Source organism: Panthera tigris, chromosome A3, assembly GCF_018350195.1.
Source record: "Panthera tigris isolate Pti1 chromosome A3, P.tigris_Pti1_mat1.1, whole genome shotgun sequence".
NCBI classification, from domain to species: domain Eukaryota; kingdom Metazoa; phylum Chordata; class Mammalia; order Carnivora; family Felidae; genus Panthera; species Panthera tigris.
The window spans coordinates 67,686,765-67,701,055 of NC_056662.1; the positions used below are offsets into that span (position 1 = coordinate 67,686,765).

The window sequence follows — 14,291 nt, forward strand, 5'->3', positions numbered from 1 at the left end:
GAAACAGAAGTGATCAGCCACATGAATGTGGAAAACGTAAACAATGTATGTCTCTTAGAAAAGAATAGAAACAAAAATAGAAATGAGGGAATATGGTGTTTCTTCTGCAGTACGTTAGCAAATAATAAGCATCATAAAGAGTTGGGAGATCAGTTTAGGGTCATTTTTAAAAAATAGTTTTCTTGAATCCCAATAAATTAATGAGCTGATGGTTGCAAAGTGTGTAGTGGAGTGGCCCAGAGCTTGAGTTGGGAAACAAAGAAAAGGGTTTGGATCTGAGCTGGATGGTGTTGGTCAAATTATGTACTGTCTCCGAGGCTCAGGTTCTGCCTCTGTGAGGAGGGAATAAAAATACTATTGCCTTTGTAAGAATTACAGGAGATAAAGGTGCAAAGTTTAACGGGACCCGGCAATGAGACCTTAGCAAATATGAGCAATACCAAGACAGATGATGGTGGTTACTTAGTTCATGTTGGGACCCAGGCCCTGTGTGGGTATTTAGATGTATATGCCACAGTGAATCAATTTAAAATCTAGTTGTGAAGAGAAAGCCTAAAACTGAAATCACAAAATGAGCAAAATAACTTTGGAAGCTAAGTGTTGAACTATGACAAAGAGATAAATGGTTCAAGGACAGATGAGGGGTGTGGTTAACCAAGTCTTTCTGTGAGAGGGCCCTTGGCCAAAACCTCATAGTCACAAGGGCTTAATGCTTACATCTTGCGCATTGTTTCTAAATGCGGATTGTAAGAACAATTGTATTGTACAACTTTAAATTTGAATCTCATTACTAAACCACACCTATGGTATAGGATGAAATGACACCATTAAAAAAAAAAACCCTGCAATTTATCTCATGAATATATAACTATTTTATTTTGTGTTTGTGGGTGTGAGTTTGTTAAATATAAGGGCTAAAGGCCCACTGCAATATTTGTTACTCTGTTTTGGCATCTCTTCCTAGGAGAGGGGCGATCCTCTCTTTTGCTGTACCAGACAGGCCCTGATGGTCAATTACAATAGGGACCTAGAAAGGGTGAGAGCCAGGTGGTCTGGGGGCAATCAGGGAAGGTCATGGGACAATGTGAGACAGACTTGAAGATTTCTGGTTGGGAACCCTGAGGCTGCATCTATGCTACCAGGGGGTGGCAAGACCAGAGGAGTATGAGCAATACTCCTAACACTGGGCCAGGCAGCATATCACATGCAGCTCTTATAGTGATCTTGACTTCTTTGGAGATTTTTTTCCTGAAGGGTATTCAGTTCCAGGGTTTTGCCAGCAAATTGGTATCTTTCTTGTCCCTGCTGGAATAACTCTTACCTGGAATATAAAACCTCAAACCTTGTGTGCTTCAGCCCAACCCCTTATGCATCCTGATTCTAGTCCTTAGGAAGAAATTCCCTGGCCCTGGAGCTAATGTGTGAGGAGTGTCCAATTCTGGATAGTTTTTCAGTGATGCATGCTATTTCTGAAAAGTAGCCTCTTTTCTGCAAATCCTTCAAATGGGTGTGAGTGTGGACTCCTAGTTACTTTGAAAACAATTTAGGGTATATACTATCTGTTTCATTTTTGTTTTATCTTGCTTTTGAGCAGGGGCTATGTCTACATGGGCAGATAAGTATGTATTAAAGGTTGAACAATAGAGGGGATTATACTATACAGTGAAATGACAACACAGGGAAGCTGTATTAGTGCTGGGGTACTACACAAGAGTGTGATAAGGCACCATCTGAGTGTAACTGTATGTGGATTGTGTCAGTGAGCTCAGGGGAGGTGGAGGGCTTTGAGAACTCCTGATATCCAGTACATTCTATCTGCAATTGAGTCTTTAAATGCCTGGGACATTTTTGTGCAATCTCAAAAATATTGCCCCTCCACTCTTACCAGATCCTCTCTATGATTCATTCATCTTTTTAACCAGTTACCTCCTGGTTTTAGTCTCTGTTTGGATTACCTGCTTTTCTGGGCTTTCTCAGATCTGACCAACCTTGAAAGCCAAAGTGAACAGATGTCCCAATCTTTGTCCTGCCTGTGATGTGCTAAGATCCAAAGATGGATTAGGGAGCCTTGAGTGGTTAGGACATATTGTGGATGGGTGCATCAGTCACTTGAATGGCATTTACGCTTCTCCCATCCAAAGTTGATTTTGATGGTCCCTGGGACATTTATAGGGTGCAGAGTTGGAGACTTGAAGGACAAATCCATATTGGTACCAAGGAAAAGGGGGGCAAATGTTCATTAAACATCAGCTATGAGTCAGGCATTATGCTCGGTGTTTTTCATGTTACTTCATTTAATATTTGGAAGGTCATCTACCATGTGGGTAGCCCTCTCTTGTGAGCCCATTTTCAAGAAAATGAGAAACCCTTCACAATACTGAAGCTGCAATCTAGAATATGCCTAAGGTCTTTCATCAGCGAGGTCTCTCTACAAGTGGATTCTCTTCATGCTGCAGATACGTGGAAGTTAGGGACCAAGTTCTGCGTTGTAGAAATTCCCAAGTGGGGCTCAAGGGATGGACATGGGAAGACTCACATTGGCCGTCTCCAGTTTGCAAAGGCACAGCAGTGGCTAGGGTAGGTGAGGCTGGCCTCCATGAGTGCGACAAACTTATCCAGACTGGGAAGCTTTTTCAAGTTGTATGTTGACTTGGCCCGAAGCTTCTTAAGATTTTCTAAGCCATAGCTAGGCAGGGAATGGATCCTGGTTCTTGAAATGTCTCTATAAGGAGAAAATGTAAATAAACCTGATTATTATGGACCTAAAATTTTCTGCTTGGTTAGCAGGCAAAATTGCCGATGTAGTAGTGATATTCTTTTTTTTTTTTTTTTAAATTTTTTTTTCAACGTTTTTTATTTATTTTTGGGACAGAGAGAGACAGAGCATGAACGGGGGAGGGGCAGAGAGAGAGGGAGACACAGAATCGGAAACAGGCTCCAGGCTCCCAGCCATCAGCCCAGAGCCTGACGCGGGGCTCGAACTCACGGACTGCGAGATCGTGACCTGGCTGAAGTCGGACACTTAACCGACTGCGCCACCCAGGCGCCCCTGTAGTAGTGATATTCTTACACGAGTGAGGAGGGTGATGCCAATTGACCCAACACATCTCAGTCAGATCAATATATAGCTACTAGGACATGTGGTCCCCTAGAGCCCTGGCGCTTGGGTTTGCAGTAGGAAGACTTAGATCAGGGCTCTCTGATTACTGGTTATACACACATCATGCCTGATCTGGGGCTTAACTATAGCCATCTCCCCTTCTATAGTCTGTCTGGAATAGATATCCACTAATTTACATCAATTGAAGAAATGGAAGCCATTTCCTCCCCACTATAAAGCTAGCTACAAAAAATACTTGAGATGAGTGAGGGTGGAATCTGTGGCCAAATTTCAGAAAAGTGTGAGAAGAAACACCATAAGGGTAAGAGGAGTCTGGTGGACAGTAGAGGCACCCTCAGCACAAAGTTGAAATGGCAATAGAGAGTGGTGATTATGAGTATAGCCAGACTATCCTGTGTATGTATCCTGTCCCTCTACCTATTAGATTTGTGATCTTGATAAAGTAATGTCACTTCTCTATTTCTGTTTCCTCAGCCATAAAATAGGAATGGTAATAATCACAGCTGCCTCAAAGGGTTGTTGGGACAATTAAATGAGTTAAAGTACACAGGAAACTTCCTGGCCAATAAACAGCACTTAATAAATTGCAGGTATTTTTAGTAAACACCTCTCTGTCTCTCTCTCTGTCTCTCTCTCTGTCTCTCTCTCTGTCTCTCTCTCTGTCTCTCTCTCTGTCTCTCTCTCTGTCTCTGTCTCTCTCTGTCTCTGTCTCTCTCTGTCTCTGTCTCTCTTTGTCTCTCTCTGTCTCTCTCTCTGTCTCTCTGTCTCTGTCTCTCTCTGTCTCTCTGTCTCTGTCTCTCTCTCTCTCTCTGTCTCTGTCTCTCTCGGTCTCTTGGTCTCTCTCGGTCTCTTGGTCTCTCTCGGTCTCTCGGTCAGTGTCTCTGTCTCTCTCTCTCTGTCTCTGTCTCGGTGTCTCTCATACAGTTTTTTTGCCTTGTAGGAGTCTCTGCTTGGGCAAATTAGCAGAGGTCTACATGGAAGTCCCCAGAAATGCGCATTTTAATCAAGTTTGTGTCCCTGGAGGACTTCTGGTAGCCATACCAGTGACATTGGGTGCCTTTCTGGCAGCATGGTTGGCAGCTGCAACTCTCACAACAACCAAGACCAGCTAGTGGCAGCATGGGGCTCTAAATGGTACCAGCTTAGACCTGTTGGAGCCAGCAGGTTGGCCATGAAGGAGTGATTCTGATGGGGGCAGTAGCACGTGATAATAAGGTCTCAGCACCCCTGGGGACCTTGGATATATATGGGGAAGGAGAAACTTCTAATGTCTGCATTTCCTGTAAGTAAAAGTAGTGGGCACTCAGAACAATAAACTTGGGGGTATGAAAATGCATTTGTTACCCCATGTGTTCTCAAAGTCTGGTGAAAATGACATTCTCAAAACCTTGTTTTCATTATGTCCTTCATTTCCTTTCCCAAATTCTGTATGCTTCCTGTTGTCCACTGAAACCCACCTCTAATTTCTACCCTATTTGTCATCTCCTTTTCCCAATCAAACTTAAAACAGTTTTTAATAACGGATGTCACTTTTTCCTTACAATGCAACATGGTTTCTACCCAAACCCTAGAGAAACAATACTTTCCAAGGCCACAGTTTCATTCTAACCTTCTTGATTTCTCAATTATATTTCATGTGTAAAACATTCTTCCTGAGACTTTTTCGTGGCATCACATTCTCTTTAATTTTTTCTGACCTCTTCTTTGACTCTGGATTTTGTTATTCTTTCTCTTCTATCTTTTCTTTAAATATTGGAGTTTCTCCAAACTTTGGTACCTTTCGGACAGTATATAACATTCTCAGATATTACTCACTTCTCTGGTTTCAGATACTGGAGATATGCTGATGGCTTCTGAATGTATGTTCCAGCTCAGATCCTATGTCTGAACCCAGGTCCAGATAATCAGTTGTCCATCATACCCCACTATGTTGATGACTTTCAAGTATTAAAACCGAATTTACCACCTTCTATTTAAATATGTTCCTCCTTTTGTTTTTCCCTTCTCAGCAAATGACTCCTCCATTTTCCTCTGTTGCTCAAGATGGAAACTGGAAGTTGTCCTTGACTCCCACCTCTTCCTCACTTGGACATTGGGTTTCGTCATCTGAGGCCTGACTTTATATCTGTTTGAAATCCATCTATTCCTCTGGTACCACTTTAGTTTCTGTAGTTTCGGCCTAGACAAAGACAGTAGCCTCATAACTGTTGTGCTTGTGACCATGGCATTCACAAGGGTTCTCCAGAGTAATAGAACTAGTATAGGATATAAAGAGATAAATAGGAAGAAATTTATTGTGGGAATTGCCTCATGAGGTTATGAAGGCTGGGAAATCCTGTGCTATGCTATCTGTAAGCTGGAGAATTAGGAAAGCTGGAGGTATAGTTGAATCCAAGCTCAAAGGCCTGGGGACCAGGAAGGCCACTGGTCTAAGTTCCAGAATCTGGAGGCCCAAGAACCAGGAGCTCCAATGTCTGAGGCTAGGAGAAGATAGATATTCCAGCTCAAGAAGAAAGCAAGCAAATTTGCCTTTTCTCTGCCTTTTTGTTCCTTTTGGGCCCTAACTGATGGAATGATGCCTACCTACATAGAGGGGGGTGATCTTCCTTACTCAGTCTACTGATTCAAATGCTAATTTCTTCTGGAAACAGTTTCATGGGTAGACTCATAAATGTTTTACTTCTTATCTGGGCATCCCACAGCCCAGTCAAGTTGACAAATAAAATTAACCATCACAACCATCTCTCTCTCCCCAATGCAATCCTTACACTGCAGATTGGCATTAAAAAAAAAAAACCACCCAGATTATGGCTTCCTTCTTAAAACTCTTCGATGACTCCCCATTGTACTTTGATGAAGTACAAAACATGGATGTGATATGTGGGTCATTTGTCTGGTTTCTCTCCCATCCATTCTGTGTCCTTCTTTATGCTCTACTCTGTATTGCAGGATGGATGGCCTCTGCAGGTTCCATTTCCCAGATACCTTGTCAGTCAGCTTTCAGTTGGGTTTAGCAAATGAAACTGGTGGGAAATTAGAGGGTAAGATGAAGGGTAAAAGTTAAGTGTGTGATTCCATGTGTCATTAGATCTTCTGAGGATCCAGCTTCTACTCATTTGCTCAAGTCCTAGCTTTAGTAGTGGTTACCTACCAATGCTAATATTTGGACTACTTATACTCTGCTTGATATTTAGGCAAATTTACATTTGAGAGCTAATGATTACATATATGTAATACTGATGTATATTTCACTTAGTCCCCTCCTTGTTAGTATTGACAAATTGGATAAACTTGGTATCTGTTACTCAAATTATTCTGTATGCTTCCTGATTTTTTGCTTGTTTGTTCTATCATTACTGAGAGAAGTGAATTAAAATCTCCAACTATGATTTTGGATTTGTATACTGCTACTTTTAGTTTTGTCACGTTTTGCCTTATATATTTATGAAATACTTCAGGTACATGGAAATTGAAACTTTTTAGATCTTCCTGGTGACTTGCTTTATATCTAGTAATATTTGTCTCCTAAAGCTTTGGATGTTTCTTTGCTAATTGCTCCTTGACCTCCAACTGTTGGAGTACCCATGGGCTCAGAGCCTAGACTTCTTTTCTCTATTTTCACTTAATCTGTGGGTCTAGTCATCTAGTCTTACAGCTTAAACACCATTTATATGTTGATGGATCCCCTATATTTATCTCTAGATTACTCTGCTCTCCTGAACTGCAGACTCTTACGTTCAGCTGCTTCCTTAAAATCTCTTCTTGGATGGGGCGCCTGGGTGGCTCAGTCGGTTAGGCCTCCGACTTCAGCTCAGGTCACGATCTCACGGTCTGTGAGTTCGAATCCCCGCATCGGGCTCTGGGCTGATGGCTCAGAGCCTGGAGCCTGCTTCCGATTCTGTGTCTCCCTCTCTCTCTGCCCCTCCCCCGTTCATGCTCTGTCTCTCTCTGTCTCAAAAATAAATAAACATAAAAAAAAATTAAAAAAAAATCTCTTCTTGGATGGATGTCTAATGGGAAGGCCAAACTTTGGATATTAAAACTGAGCTCCTGATTGTCCCTCCCAAACCTGTTCCACTTATGGCCTTTCCAGTTGGAAAAACTTGTAAGTCATGCTTGGTGCCTCTCTCTCTCACATTCCATATGCAAACCCTCAACAGAATATCTTGGCTTTATTTTCCACACATGCCTGGGATTTAACTATTTCTCACAACATTCATTACTATCACCGTAAGGTAAAAGTTCTGGCATTCCAAGGTGTCTTCTCTAAATTATCTCCTAAGTATTTTGATTCTTGAGAACTGGGGTCCCTGGAGATAAGAGCCTGACCCATAAACCTTCAACCCTGTGCTAAGTCTTCACATTCCACTGGTAGATGATCCAGCTGTCCTGGCCTGCTCTCCACTTATACTTCCTATTGGTCCAGAGCTTCTCAGTATTTTTCTCTGCCCTAGAAAATCTCTTTAGTTTCTGTTTTCAACACAATTGTTCCACTGACCAGTTCTGCTATTGACACTCACTCTGGGCTCTGAGTTCATGTTCTTGTTTCATCTGGCTTTTTCCTCCCCGCTCAAATGTGGAAGAAAGCAAAAACTTCATTTTGTCTAAAATAATTCAAGGCTCCATTCAAGGAATGAGATGAAAGTATAAAAAGTCCTTCAGGAACAATTGAAGCCAGGGCAATCATTACCTGCCATGAACATTTTTCATATTTTTAAAAGCAATAAATATAAAACAGAAAACTATTTTTTCTTAGATATGCACCTCCCTTGAGTTCAGAATATAAAAAATATCACATTAAATGAAGATTTCTGAAACAAACAAACCAAAAAAAACACCCCAAATTATTAGATTCCATGGAATGCCCTCCTCTTATACACTGGGGTAGATTAAAGATGGCTATAAATTCTTTACATTCTTTCCATACAGGGTCTATTTGCTCTTCCCTTGAATTCAGGCTGACCTACAATGTCTTTGGATTGTAATAGCATATGATGAAAGTGTTGCTTTACCAGTTCTAGACCTTGCCTTTAAGAGTGCTGACAGTTCCTATATTGCTCTTAGAGAGCCCTAAGATGCCATGAAAGAACTCTAAATACCCTGAGACTGCTGTGCTGGGAAAAGTCTAAGCTATGTGTAGAGATCCCAGAGAATGAGATGAAATGCTATCTGTGTGTGTGCACGTGTGTGTGTGTGTGTGTGTGTGTGTGTGTGTGTGTATAGAGAGAGAGCAATAGAAGGAGGACAAATGCACAAGGCATGTGAGTGAAGGGGACTACTTGGAAATAGATCCCCCAGCCTTACTACCTGACTTGATATCACTTGGATCAGAGATAGGCTACCCACTTTTCTGAAACACTAGATTATGAGCAAGATGGGATGATTATTTTGAGTCAGTAAGTTTCAGAATAGTTTCTATGCCATAATAGGGATCCAAAATAGACTCCCATGGAAGTCTCTGTGATTCTGTCATCTCCATAATTTTTAACAGTTGTAGAGATATTTTTCCTTGAAAGCCATTAAGAGTGCAATAGTATTATATCCCATGGATCTTATGCCTTTCTCACCACTTACTAGCTTTTATTTTATATGCTAGCTATAAAAAATATTTCTTTTATGTTTATTTTTGAGAGACAGAGTGCAAGTAGGGGAGGGGCAGAGAGAGGGAGACACAGAATATGAAGCAGGCTCCAGGCTCTGAGCCATCAGCACAGAGCCCCATGCAGGGCTCTAACCATGAACTGTGAGATCATGACCTGAGCTGAAGTCAGAAGCTTAACCAGCTGAGCCACCCAGGAGCCCCTATATGCTAGCTCTTTGTACTTGGATTTTCTCTCTGCTTCATGGCAGAGGACTCCTTGCATTCTCACCAGTGACTTTCATGTAGTAAGCACCCAGAAAATTGTTGATTTGTTTGAAGATCCACTGAGAAGTGACGCTGAATAAGAATATGGAAAAGGAAGAGCTAGGTCACTCCAGCCAACTGTGTTGTCCCCTGACTTCCAGCAGTTTCAAAGAATCTCCCACCTTGTGTTATCCCTTCTATCATTTCAAACAATATGAAATGATATTTAATACCATGAAATGATATCATGAAAAAAAGTATGTTCATGTATGTTTGTTTTGTCTGCTCAGATTTCAAATGCTCTGAGAGCCAGGATTATTAAGCTACTTACGGGTTATGCACTGTATCTAGCACAGTACTGGGCTCTCAATCTATTCAGAAGATAGTTATCTGATTAGCAGAGATGCTTCATTATTAGTATCATAATGCAAATCAGAGTGGAGCAAGTCTTACAGGACAGTCATTCTAAAAGGAGAAGGCTGTTGGGGCACCTGGGTGGCTCAGTTGGTTGAGCATCTGACTTTGGCTCAGGTCATGATCTCACGATTCCTGAGTTCAAGCCCCACATTGGGCTTGCTGCTATCAGCCTGTCAGCACAGAACCCGCTTCATAGCCTCTGTCCCCTCTCTCTGCTCCTCTGTTGCTTGTGCTCTCCCCTAAACAAAGAAATATTTAAAAACAATAAAGGGAGAAGGCTGTGGGGCAGACTGAGAGAGGAAATCTGGATTTCAAGGTTGCTCAGCAAAGCGGTGACTGAAAGTATCAAAGGCACCAAGGAAGGGAGCAACCTTGTGCATATAGATGTGTATGATAGATAGATAAATAGATGTGTATGAGAGAAGCAGCAGAATCATGTATTGGGTGGATTGACCTGACTGCAGTCCATTACCTAGGTGTTAGACTGGGAAGCCTGGTTGGGAAGTTTTGGTGCCTTTCTGCCTGCTCAGTTTTCTGGAGCCAGCTCCTTATTACAGCTACGGAATATGTGATCTGTTGTCATAAGTGCTAGGTGGCTTTGCTGCTATGAGGCTAAAATATCTTGTCAGTGACCTGGGATCTGGATCTTCTGGTGGATGTTGAAAGGAGGGAGTGGTTGGTAAGAGACAAATGTAGAGTCACTTATAGTTCAGTAAGGCCAGTCTTAAGGAAAGTGGTTCCTGGGTGATAAGGGAAATAAAAGTCTTTATAGAAGTATTTACTTAAAGCTTGCTGGATACTTGCTGTAGTGAATAAACATGGGACCTGTCAAGACTTTCAAATTTTGGACTGACAGAAAAATGTTTCTGATATCTGCATGGATTAAGAAAAATCCATAGAAATTTATACCAGCAGGAACAAAGATAAGTGGATAGTGTTGAGTGTGGTTTGAGACTTTACTATTAGTATTTCCATTTTTGCTCTGTGTTCCCCTAAAACTTTATCTTTTTCCTGGCTACAATCTTTGTGCATGGATTGGAAATCTATTGTTAGATTTCAATTTCTTTGTAAAAACATTTTCCATGCCTAAGATGTGAATATACAGGGATGGGGGTGGGGTAACAAAATAAGACATTATCAGTTACTCACATCTTCATGGAAGTGGATTATTACGACTATTGGCCAAAGGTGGGCTTAGAGAGAACACAAAGCATGGCAAGTGAGGGGTTTTCAGAATGGTGATTCTGGGTAACCATATTGTGAGGAGTAAAGGGATGGAATTAGATCTCTGAGCCTTGAAAGCCAGGTGGAAGAGTCTAGAATTTATAATGAGCAAAATAATGGCTTACTGAAAGCTGTAGTTTTGTAGGATTAGTCTTGAGAACCTTGAACCTGGAACATAGCAAGTGCTTATAAATACTTGTTAGGTGAACTGGAAGGAGAAAGGATTGAAGGGAGGGAAGGGATGAAGTGGCCATTGCAGAAATTCAGGCATAAGTGCTCTCTTTGCCACACACCACCACTTCACCTGTTAAAGTCACTGTATCACATGACAAAGACTTATTCTGCTCTATTAGCATAGCCTCCTGAGGAAAATTTCTGTAGAGCATATTGTTCTGGGCAGTAACATATCTTCCTTGACCAGAATGAGATACTTAAGGGCAGGCACTGTTTATTTTTAAATTTCTCCATCCCTTACACCTAGCATAGTACCAGATACACAGTAGGTGCTCAAGCAACATCTACAAAATGTAGGACATGTATGACCCAATATACTCAGTGAATAGCTGAGAAGGTTTATTACTGACGTCGTTCCCGGGGCTGGTGAGCTGGACAAGGCGGGGGCATGGCTAGTTGTGGGCTTGTGTTTTTAATCGTTGTCTTTCAGGCTGGTCTAATGACTGCAGTCTTTCTTTTTTTAAGATGTCACTTCGGTTAACATTTCAGCACATACTATATTTGGCAGTGGCTGTTTCTGAGAATTTAAATCCTGAAAAGTACTAACAGGAGACATAAGGGGATGATGGCTGGCACTGAAGAGATTTAGTAATCCTAAATTGTTTCAACATTGTTACGATTCCTGATTTTGAGACACAAAGCAAAAAGGGAGACAGCTGTCAGTAATAAGGTGCTGAGTCAGGAGAGGCAGGAGTTAAATTGCACTCTGTGCCCCATTTAATAAAGTGTGTTATAGCCAGTGCCACAAATTTGATTTGAACAATTTCTATTTTTCCCAGCAAAGATGTTATTACAGGTCAATCATTTCCATAAGTGAGAGCACATTTCTGGTGTATACTACACTGACAGATGGCTAGAAGACCTCTCTTTCATGATCCCAGGCGGAATAAAAAGGCAATTTACTATCTATAGGACTGTGGGTACACTGGTAATGGAAGAGAATAGTTCTTATACAAATAACTCAGTGTTTGAATCTGAACTATCAAATGAATCTGAGCTATAGCCAAATCAATTTGATAAACCATCAGAATATGATTGTACTGGCTCCAGCCTACAAAGGCAATGCATTAAATTTTCCCCACAGGAAACAGTTACCCAAGGAAACAGCAATTGCTTGATTGCTTAACACACACACACACACACACACACACACACACACACACACACACCCCACACACAAAACTTGAGTTCAGAATATCAGGTGAAAACTCAGATGGTCAAGACACCAGAGGGGGAAATCAAGGTGCTAGGCTGCTCCTCTGAAACTCAGTGGAGCTTGTCTGTGTGCCCCTGGCTTTTTCCACATCTATTTCTATTTGCGATGGAACAGCTCACCCTTGTACCCTCAGGTGTTCAGAGGTTCCCTGTTTTCATTCAGCTGAAAATTTTTGCCTTCAATAAAGGAGTTATCATTGGTTTGGGGACCCTTTCCTTGGCTCTCTTGGAATCCCTTGCACGTATCTACTGTGAGGACAAAAAACTGAGTCTGTTGGGGAGGAAGACTGACCACAGTTTGCTTGTGGAGGAGGCATCCCAGAGACAGGAAGAAGTTTCCCAATTCCCAGCACTGGTTCTAGTGCAGTGATTTTTGATGTGCTCTCCAGACCAGCAACATCAGCTTCACCTGGCAGGTTATTAGACATGCAGGTTCTTAGGCCAACTCCTGACCTGATGAATCAAACTCTGGGGGTGGGAATCAGCAGTCTAGGGTTTTACAACCATGCCTGGTGATTGTGATGCATGATCACACTCAGAACCACTTACACCCGAGGTGCTTATAGCTGAGCTCTACTCTGCAACTGCCTTCTTCAAACTTAGCCAAGATTTGGCTCCTCTCCAGGTACAGCCTGATTGTTGATGAAGAGGGCTGGCCCCTTGCCTTAATTCAAACTTTGAAGGGCCGTCTTAATTCCACAGTTCCCCATGGGGAGCTGAGGCTTCTGTTGCAAATGCATTGCAGTTCAACTTCCCTCTTAGCCTGATTGTGTTCTCAGCAAGTCCTTCCCTCATAAACTAATAGCACTCCTCAGTAAACCTCCTGCATGCAAACATCCATATCACAGTCTTATGTGGGGGGAATGGGAATTGGATCCAAGACATAGAGCCGTAGCCTGAGCATCTACTGAGCACTGAGTGATCTGCACAGTCTGTACTCCTCCTGTTCATTAACTCACAGCACCTGAGGTGGGCTAGTTTGCTGTACATGCCTAAACAAGAAACTCTCAGGCCAGGGTTTGGCTGGGGTTGGCCTATCAGTTTGTAGATTAAGAGATGGACTAGGCCATAGAATCCAAGTTCAGCAAGCAGAGGCTGGAAAGACATCTGCAGACAAACCTGAAAACCCCAGAAAGGAGGCTTGATGTTTAGGTGATCAATCCTCTTGCCCCTAAGGGGAGAAGAAGGAGACTAGCAATTATAGGCTGGGCTTTCAGCCATCATCTTGCACATATATCCTCATGCATTGGGGTGAAAGATGTGGGAATGTATTATCACTCTCAACCCTTTTAAGTCATGGCAAGTGCTTCATAATTCCTTTGGATTTTCTATAAATGTTATCCACTTTATTCTGGCCAGATAGGTTCCTGTGGTAAAAGCATTGAAATATGCACTTGTAACTTGAGGACTCTGTGGAGCTGCCTGTGATGGTGACATCCCTCTTCCTGCTGGCATTTGTGGGAGGGCTGGCTGGGGGATTCATGTCTGTGTTCTCCATTAGACACTTGGATGAGACACATGGCACAGTGCCTCAGCCTGGGACTTGCTTATGCACCTGTAGGAGATGCTCTTCTGTGCTATTTGCATTTATCATTTACTGGTGTTCTTAGGCTGGGAGTCTGGTGCTTACAATTATTCCTCCTCTATTTTAGTTCACAGCCTATTGTATAACTTTCAGATGTTTGATTAGACATACTTATGTGCTTTAGACAACATGATATGGTGGGAATACATGGACTGTGAGGCAGAAGACCTAGTTTCCGGTCTAAACTCTGCCAATTACAATAGCAGTGTGATGTTTCATGGGTCTCTTTCAACTTCTGGTTCTGGTTTCCTGGATATTGAGCTCACGGAGGATCCAGTCCAACTTGAATGTTGTCAGCAGAGTGGTTAAGGTGCTATGATTTAATAGTATACTCAGTGCAAACAACATATGGAAACCTATACCATCACAGACACATGCTGCTGTGACAAACAGAGGTGTGTGTTTAGGAACATTCAAAACCCTTAAGACTTTTAGGTAAGTGAAATTGCCAGACTTCTCTGGTGGTGGTCAAAGACATCAACAGCACTTTCTATAAGTCTGTTGGTCTCCCAAGTACTTGAAGATGAGGAAACAGTAAGATTACAAATTTTAAGTATGTGGTATATTAAAGCACATGGATGGTATTCCTGGCATTCCCTATTTGTCATGCCCATGAACTACTTGGTACTTCATAACACACATCATGACCT

The 14,291-nt window shown here is 42.0% G+C and overlaps 1 protein-coding gene and 1 long non-coding RNA gene across 4 annotated transcripts in view; one reads left to right on the forward strand and one right to left on the reverse strand.

The window, feature by feature from the left end:
- Window positions 1-14,291, forward strand: part of LOC122237314 — a 60,982-nt gene that overhangs the window by 20,597 nt on the left and 26,094 nt on the right. The window lies entirely within an intron of this gene.
- Window positions 1-14,291, reverse strand: part of FSHR (follicle stimulating hormone receptor) — a 171,960-nt gene that overhangs the window by 5,877 nt on the left and 151,792 nt on the right. For all 3 annotated transcript variants that reach the window (XM_042981354.1, XM_007084696.2, XM_007084698.2), the window contains one exon: window positions 2,537-2,722. In XM_042981354.1, coding sequence (XP_042837288.1) covers window positions 2,537-2,722 — 186 coding nt within the window. The remainder of the gene's footprint in view (window positions 1-2,536; window positions 2,723-14,291) is intronic.